The sequence below is a fragment of the Octopus bimaculoides genome, chromosome 2, assembly GCF_046866305.1.
Source record: "Octopus bimaculoides isolate indiv1 chromosome 2, ASM4686630v1, whole genome shotgun sequence".
Classification (NCBI taxonomy): domain Eukaryota; kingdom Metazoa; phylum Mollusca; class Cephalopoda; order Octopoda; family Octopodidae; genus Octopus; species Octopus bimaculoides.
The window spans coordinates 138,703,869-138,713,053 of NC_142929.1; the positions used below are offsets into that span (position 1 = coordinate 138,703,869).

At 40.5% G+C, this 9,185-nt stretch overlaps 1 protein-coding gene across 9 annotated transcripts in view; it reads right to left on the reverse strand.

The window, feature by feature from the left end:
• Positions 1–9,185, reverse strand: part of LOC106883547 (uncharacterized) — a 315,156-nt gene that overhangs the window by 305,961 nt on the left and 10 nt on the right. For 2 of the 9 annotated variants that reach the window (XM_089347804.1, XM_089347799.1), the window contains exons 1-3: positions 9,116–9,185; positions 8,654–8,773; positions 4,281–4,387 (exon numbers count right to left, since the gene is read on the reverse strand). The exon at positions 9,116–9,185 is cut by the window's right edge and continues 10 nt beyond it. Coding sequence is in view for 3 of the 9 variants with exons in the window: in XM_089347805.1 (XP_089203931.1) it covers positions 4,285–4,297 (13 nt within the window). In the remaining 6 variants the exon portion in view is untranslated. Of the gene's footprint in view, positions 1–4,014; positions 4,083–4,280; positions 4,388–8,653; positions 8,774–8,885; positions 9,017–9,115 lie in introns of those variants that run through there. The other 7 variants (XM_089347805.1, XM_089347800.1, XM_089347803.1 and 4 more) reach the window with 6 other exon arrangements.

Genomic DNA, 9,185 nt, shown 5'->3' on the forward strand with positions numbered 1-9,185 from the left:
ATCATTGTTGTCATCATCATCACTATCATCATCATCTTCCTCATCATCTTCATCACCACCTCCACCACTACCATCACACTGCTACCACCACCACTACAACAACGAACACCACTACAACCACCATCACCGTTATCACAATCACTACCATCATCATCATCATTAACACTACTATCATCATCATGACTTTCACCACCACCTCTACTACTACCACCACCACCACCATCACTATATACATGTGAATGACAATGCTAATTACTGCAAAGACTTATGGATTAAAAAGGGTTTCACTTTGCCTTAGCAGCATCAGCATAAGGGGACGTGTGTGAGAGTCATGAAGGATTTTGCTAATTGAAGACACCAAGAATAACCTGAGACCTTTGGCATTAAGCTGTGCTTGAAAAGGAAGACCCATCAAGCCAAGAGAAATTGCAGTCATGGCAGATACTGGTGTCATGCAAACGGCATGTAAAAGCACCCATTAAAACACTTTCAGAGTGGTTGCCAAAACAGATTGGAGTCTGGTGCAACTTTCCGGCATGCCAGCCTGATCAAACCATCCAAGCCATACCAGCATAGACATGGATGTTAAATGATGATGGTAATGATGATGATGATGAAGAGGAGGAGGAGGATCATGCAATGGCCTCACGGAAGCAATGGTGAATGACCGTGACCTTTGGCATTACGCTGTGCTTGAAAAGGAAGACTCATCAAGCCAAGTAAAATTGCAGTTGCGGCAGGTACTGGCGTCATGCAAATGGCACCCGTGCCAGTGGCACGTAAAGGCACCTATTACACTCTTTGAATGGTTGGCATTAGGAAGGGGCATCCAGCTGTAGAAGCCATGCCAAAACAGAACGGAGTCTAGTGCAGCTCTCCAGTTTGCCAGCCTAGGTCAAGTCATACAACCCATGCCAGCATGGACAACGGACACGAAATGGCAATGATGATGATGATGATGATGTACCACAGTATCCCTACCACCAATTAATATCTATGTGCCAGTTGCCAGGAATGTGTTTAATATGTAAAATTGCTCCATCCAGTTTGTATTGCTCTGCTAAACTTAATGGCTATTTTAGTAACGTCGGATGTGATACAGTAGAAAGAATAAGAGTGCCTGAAGCACCATTTGAGCATGACCGATGCCAGTGCCGCCTTACTTGGCACCCATGCCGGTGGTACATAAAAATAACCATTCAAACATGGTTGATGCCAGTACCCACTGACTGGCTCCCTTACCGGTAGCATGTAAAAAGCACGTACAAAAGTGGCCAATGCAACCCTCTGACTGGCCCCCATGCCGGTGGCGTGTAAAAAGCACCATCTAAACGTGGCCGATGCCAGTACCTCCCAACTGGATCCCGTGCCGGTGGCATATAAAAAGCACTATCCGAATGTGGCTGATGCCAGTACACGCTGACTAGCCACCGTGCCGGTGGCACGTAAAATGCACCATCCGAACATGATCGATGCCAGGTCCATCTGACTGGCTCCTCTGCAGGTGGCACATAAAAAGCACCCACTACACTCTCAGAGTGGTTGGCATTAGGTAGGGCATCCAGCTGTAGAAACTCTGCCAAATCAGATTGGAGCCTGGTGTAGCCGCTGGCTCTCCAGACCTCAGTCAAACCTTCCAACCCATTCCAGCATGGAAAATGAATGTTAAACGATGATGATGATGATGATGATGGATGGTTAATGGGTCAGATGTTATACTGAAGAAGGAGCAAGAGGACCTGAAGTACCATCTGAGCATGGTCGATGCCAGTGCCACCTGACTGGCTCCTGTTCCAGTGGCACGTAAAAAGCACCTGCTACACTCTCAGAGTGGTAGGCATTAGTAAGGGCATCCAGCTGTAGAAACCTTACCAAATCAGATTGGAGCCTGATGCAGTTCTCCGGCTTGCTAGTCCTCAGTCAAACCGTCCAACCCATGCCAGCATGGAAAGCGGACGTTAAACGACGATGATGATGATGATGATAGCCCATTCCCTTTTTTTCTATCTTCAGTCGCATTGTTTACATAGACGTATTCATAAGCAAAACATTATAACTTTCAGTTTTAGCTCCAATTTCTATAGAAAATCTGTAGAGATAACTTTACAAAGTGAATTTATAGCACTGCTAACACAAGTAGGACACTGTGCTGACTTATAAGCCTTTAATATACTTGGTTGTGTACCATGGTTTCATAAAGAAATATGGTGTCCCCACCAGCAATTAATCAAGAGTAATGACTTCAGCGGTAGGATAGGTGTTTTTGTTCAATAATGTGCAATGAGAGATGATCAAACAACTGTTAGTTGAAGGCATTCAGAGATTAGTGGGGTGGAAAATGAATTTAGAAAAGTGAGATGGGAGACTTTGAATTAGAGTAAATGGAACTCCATGTTACTAATATCCAAATGAAAAATTTAAACATTTGTTGGGGTACCACAGAAATGGTAAATGGTTTACAGCACAAAAGAAATTACTTTAAACTTGTTAAAATAATATACAGAATGGTTTACATGATTGGAAATATAATTTCAAAGTGTTCATGGTGTCAAAATAAAACATGGGTTTGGCCCCCACCACTGTTTGACAACCACCATTGGTGTGTTTACATCCCCATAACTTAGCAGTTTGGAAAGAAAAAAAAGATTGATAGAGTAAGTAGCAGGCTTAGAAAAATTAAGGACTGGGGTCAACTAAAATTCTTCAAGGTGATGCCCCAGCATAGCCACAGTCCAATGATTGAAACAAGTAAAAGATAAAAGATAAAATACACACACACACATACTCTCTCTCTTTCACACACACACACACACACATACACACACACGCACACATACACAAGCACATAAGGGGGTCCTGAAAATTTCCTGGCTTTAGGTAAAAGAGAATACAGAAAAATCAGTTAATTATAATTTCATTCAAATTATCCCCCTCTTGGATTTACACACTTATTGCAGCAGTCCTCCAGTTTTTCTAAGCCCCATAAAAGAACTCAGAAGGTTGGGCCTCCAACCAGGCCTTATGTGATATCCTTAAAGGCAGGAATTTCAGTTATGCCCAAGGGTCCTTAATACTCTCAGTGCACCTCTGAAACCTCTCACTATATTGTAACCTGAAGGAAGCAAGCTGGCAGAATTGTTAACATGCCAAGCAAAATGCTTAGCAGCATTTCGTCTGTCTTTATGTTCTGAGTCCAAATTCTACCGAGGTCAACTTTGCCTTTCATCCTTTCGGGGTCAATAAAATTAGTACCAGTTGAGCACCGGGGTAGATGTAATCAATTTACCTCCTTTCAGGAAATTAATGGCCCCCAGTTGCTGGGTCTCGCAGAGGCGATCGCAAATGATCAAGACCTTTGGTGGTTTGCTGTGCTTGAGAAGACTCATCAGGCCTAGTGAAACCATAGTCATGGACAGTGCCAACGACTCATAAAAAGACACCCATGATGGTGACACTAACTACATTCTTGGAGTAGTTGGCATTAGGAAGGGCATTCAGCAGTAGAAACCATGCCAAATCAGACCAGAGCCTGGGGCAGCCTCCTGGCTTACCAGATCTCAGTCAAATCATTCAACCCATGCCTGCATGGAAAGCAGACACTAAACGATGATGATGATAATGAGGAGGAGGAGGAGGAGGAGGAGGTAATTACCCATATGCAATTTATTGTAATTTCTCATTATTTATCATAACAAGGCGCAGGAGTGGCTGTGTGGTAAGTAGCTTGCTTACCAACCACATGGTTCCAAGTTCAGTGCCACTGCTTGGCATCTTGGGCAAGTGTCTTCTACTATAGCCTCGGGCTGACCAAAGCCTTGTGAGTGGATTTAGTAGACAGAAACTGAAAGAAGCACGTTGTATATATGTATATATATGTGTGTGTGTGTGTGTGTGTGTGTGTGTGTGTCTGTATTTGTCCCCCTAGCATTGCTTGACAACCGATGCTGGTGTGTTTATGTCCCCGTCACTTAGCTGTTCGGCAAAAGAGACTGATAGAATAAGTACTAGGCTTACAAAGAATAAGTCCCAGGGTCGATTTGCTCGACTAAAGGTGGTGCTCCAGCATGGCCGCAGTCAAATAACTGAAACAAGTAAAAGAGTAAAAGAGTGTACAACATTTAGTTCAGCTTTATTTATTTTTTTTTTATTTTGCTACTCTCTGTAGTTGCACTAAACTAACAGCAATTGAATGATGCCTGTACTATCACAAAGATTGGGTTGAGGAGAGAATATTAGTGACTGGGATCAATAAGGTGAACACACAAAAAGCAGACGATTACCTACTATAGATTGGCATCCAATCCAATAGAAGATTTATCTCCCATTAGTCTGACACCACCGAAACCAGAATCCCAAGATACACACCAGCCAAGTTATATGTGGAAGTCTGCAAAAGAAATAATAATAATAATAATAATAATAATAATAATAATAATAATAATAATAATAATAATAATAATATGACAAAGGCGACAGCTGTTCCAATTGTTATTGGTGCATTTAGTTCAACACTGAGACCGTTACATAAGGGGCTGAAAGATACTGGAATTGAGATTCACAGAGTTGACCTGCATAAAAGTATAATTATGTATTCTGCAAGAATCTTAAGACAGATTCTGGAAATTTAGAGAGACCTATTGACACCAAACTCAAGACACCATCCTTGATAACTAATAGAGCATGTAATAGCATTAATAATAACAATTAATAAAACACTTCTCTGGGCCACCTTTATTGCCATTGAACACCTACTCGTGCCTTTATTTCCTCACCCACACTTATCTTAGTTCCCCTCTGCTATTGCCAAGTCACTCCTCTACCAATGCTACCTGCAAATGTCCCTACCTTTTCCCATCATACTTCCACCCTCTCATCATTCTGGCCCTTCTGATACTTTGCCTCTCCTCTACATCCTGTCACTTCTAAGGTCACTCAAGCAAATGTAAGTCCTCAAAGCTTTTAAGTACTCTCTATACTTAGGCTCTTACTCCTCACCTCTCAACTACCCATTTCAGGTCTCTCTACAGTTATTGTTCCTTCTCCTACTCCCCTCCTTTGTCTACATGTCATAGGTTACTGAGTATTCTGCTGCTGCTATAAGAAACTGCATCCGATACACTCATCGCTTTTGATCTTAACTGATTGGAAGTGTCAACATGTAAAAGTTTTTCCTTATTCCAAAAGATGAGCTACAGCAAATATTCAGCTCAATACCACAAATTTGCTTGTCAGTTGCTTGATCTTAACCAGTTGAGCATATCCCTTAGTGACCAATGATATATGCATCTCTGATCACGAGCAGACATAGTGGGGTGGGGGCATCATGGTCATCTTTTGAAAGGAGTTCTTTGGGGTTTGAATAATTCACCTCTAGAAACATGGGTGCTTCGCTCATCATCCTTAACTTTCAATTTCAGTTTGGCCATTCTCCCAGATGCTTCATTAATTTCATGTGAACATGACATCCATCACAGACCCCCCCCCCCCGCCCCATGCATGTTTTTAGTTCATCAACATTTGCCATTCCACTGTCCACACAGGTTAGGCATTTTCTTCCTTTGTTGATTCTTTCTTCAATTGACTGCCATTAGACCAGTTGACACACAGGGTCTGCTGGGAGCCTGACAAAATGACCATGAGTTCTCATTCTTCTCTACTGAATCTTCTCAGTCACTTTGGGTAACTCCCCATCTAACGTTTAGAACCGTTCCTAACATTCTTGTGTAGCAGCTGTCTATTTGTGTTAAAAGCTTTTTGGTGAGGGATCTTTTTAGTGGGTGATGCACTGTTTATCATGACATGAGATCACCTTTGGTGCACATATTGGTTGTGATGCATGTACCTGGTGTACCCTTAGCAGACAGGTAGTCATAATGGCTATATTGGGTTTCATATACTTCTGCTCCAGCATCACTTTGATGGCATGTGCTTCTCTCTCACTCAATAACAATGGTTTCAAATTTTGGCACAAGGCAGCAATTTCATAGGATGGTTTAAGTCAATTACATTGACCCCTGTGATCAACTGGTACTTATTTTATTGATCCTGAAAGGATGAAAGACAAAGTTGACCATAGCAGAATTTGAAATCAGAATGTAAAGATGGACAAAATGCCTGGCAGCATTTTGTCCTGTGTGCTCACAGTTCTGCCAGCTCACCAATTGGGTTTTACATCAATTCTTAGGGGTAACATAATTGTGTTTAATAAACCTAATTACTAAATACATCAGTGGTTCCCAAACTTTTTTGGGCTGCCACCCCCTTGATACCCAGGCCACATTCCTAGTGCCTCCACCCCAACTAACCATCACAAACATAGACCTCTTTCTGAAGCAAATTCAAAGCAACTGTATTTCACAAATAAAACTCAACCTAATGAACCCATTACTTTGTTGCTTTTACATGAATTGCTACCCCATTATTGCTCCACTTTTCTTCAACAACCCCTAGGAACTTTCAAATCACCCACCCAAGGGGGGTGGCAATACCGCCTACTTTGGGAACCACTGAAACCAGGCACGTGCCGTCAGTAATTACTCAGGGTAGGCAGTTGGTTACCTTTATATATGTAAAACACAAAAAAATAAGTGAAACACAGGTGCACGACTGAGTTGCAAGCAGATTTACTTCTGCCTTTATAGCGTGTACAGAAAACGTTGTTGTAGGAATGTACGCAGCACGTGTATTACAGCAGTTCTATATGTAGCTTAAATACTAAGACCGAAAAGCCCAGGTGAACTATGCCGACCTAATCTACGAAAAAAAAAAATATTTTGCATTTTATGCATTGTAATCAGAGTAACCTTCATAATTTTACTGAATTAGGTGTGTATTTTGCCATAAAAGGAAAATGTTGCTATCGATCTATTTTATTCAAGGTAGGCAGTGCCTACCTTGCCTACCTAGGTGCCACGTCCCTGACTGAAACATCTTTCTTTTAATGTCAAGGTTTAACTGAAACAGCCAATGGAGTACTAATACTACAACTAAGATGGTGCTGCAGCTGTATTCATGGTTACCCAAAACTATATCCAGAAAAAGACCACCTAACAACTGATTGGCTTGGGAATTAATTAACCAATAACTTCAACCACTAGCACTTAGCCATACAGTCTCCTTCCTGTTTTTTTTTGTTGTTATTTTTTTTTACAGGTGGCTGTGTGGTAAGTAGCTTGCTTACGAACCACATGGTTCCGGGTTCAGTCCCACTGCGTGGCACCTTGGGCAAGTGTCTTCTACTATAGCCTCGGGCTGACCAAAGCCTTGTGAGTAGATTTGGTAGACGGAAACTGAAAGAAGCCCGTCGTATATATGTATATGTGTGTGTGTGTGTGTGTGCGTGCGTGTGTGCATATATGTTTGTGTGTCTGTGTTTGTCCCCGCCAACATCGCTTGACAACCGATGCTGGTGTGTTTATGTCCCCATAACTTAGTGGTTCGGCAAAAGAGACCGATACAATAAGTACTAGACTTACAAAGAATAAGTCCTGGGGTCGATTTGCTCGACTAAAGGTGGTGGTGCTCCAGCATGGCCACAGTCAAAATGACTGAAACAAGTAAAAGAGTGAGTAAAAGAGTATTCTGCCATGGCCCCTGTTTCTTCAAGGTATCTAGTCTCATGTCAGCTCACTTGACCTTAGACACATCCAACTCATTTGTCTCTCTCTTCTTCTCATCACCCATTTGTATCTCAATGATTTCTTGTTCCTGCATTCAGTGGTGTAGCTAAAATGTATGCTAAAATGTATGCCCAGGAGCAACCCTTTTGTTTGCCATCCTGTCCCATTAGGCCTTCAAGCCTATACAAGCTTACACAGCCAACCCAAAAGTGCCACCCCAATAAAAGCATCATCCAAGATAGACTGCCCCTTGTCACCCCATTCTCCTTAGCTTTGCTTCCATTTGCATAAACCACTATACACATTCCTCCCCATAGCATCAACCTTCTGGAATTCCATCTCATTCAGCTCATGTTTCCTAGTAGTTCAAGAAAATCAAATCTATTAAAGATTTTTAAAAAAGGGGGGAAAAAGAAAAAAAAATCTAAAATTATGGCCTTTTGATTTAACAATATAACCTCTATCTTGTTATTTTCGTTTCTCTTTTATACAGTTTAATCTGAAGAGAAGAGTAATTTCAGAGGGTTGATCTTCAATGAAATATTGAGAAAAGTGTTTAGTGCAAGGTGTAGACAAGAGGTTCTTAACCATTTTTTTCCTAGGGACCCCTTTGATCCCTGTTTTATTCTACTGATCTCCCATAGCCATTTGAAGTTTTAAGAAATCCCATTATATGTTTAGAATTAAATATTATTGAGAATTGTGAAAAACAAAATTTAACGTTTTGTGTATTGTAAAAGTGTAACCTATTCATTGCACATGATCCTTAACAACTAAATCTTATATGGATCCCAATTAAGGACCACTGGTGTAGAAAAATGAAAATACGAATTAAGAAATCCATATTTGGAGAAAAATAAATAAAAATGAAAACGAAATAGCTTAATTTTTTAATTCAAAACTAACTTGAACAAAAACAAACAGCAAAACAAAAATAGTAACAAAAAAAATGAAAGTTCGTAAATAAACAAAATGATTTCCTCCAGAAAATACTAGAATATATCTCTAAAAAAATGTTGAGGCAACTACATTACCGAGTGAAGTTGTGGAGCTGAGCGCTGGAACGTACAGATACCTTCCGACCATCATAAGAAACTTCGACGTAACAGGACGCTAACGAAGTCAAAATCGTCCACCTCCCGTCGTAGATGCAACTGTGTTTGTATAAAGAATTTCATCAAAATAAAATGATTAAAGTAGCTGTCATATTTTAGTAGAAAGTTTATTCATATATGCATTAAAAAATTCATTGAAAATTTTATTTACGATTATTTGTTTTGAAAAAAAAAAATTAAACCATCGCTGATAACTTGTTTTCATGCTGAGTTTCTCGTAGTTGGTTCTATATAAACTACCACTGTTCAGGCAATTTCCCCTCGTAATATGCCTTCATATGTCTCCCTTGTGATAAACAAAGAAACGATTATCATCATCTTCTTCATTATTATTATTATGAGTTATAAAATAAGACTCGAAAAATTATGTAAGAAACCAACCTAAGTCAGCAGACGATATAAACTACCATTTTGACGCTTGCCATAGTAACGAAAGTAGCAGCCAATAAAT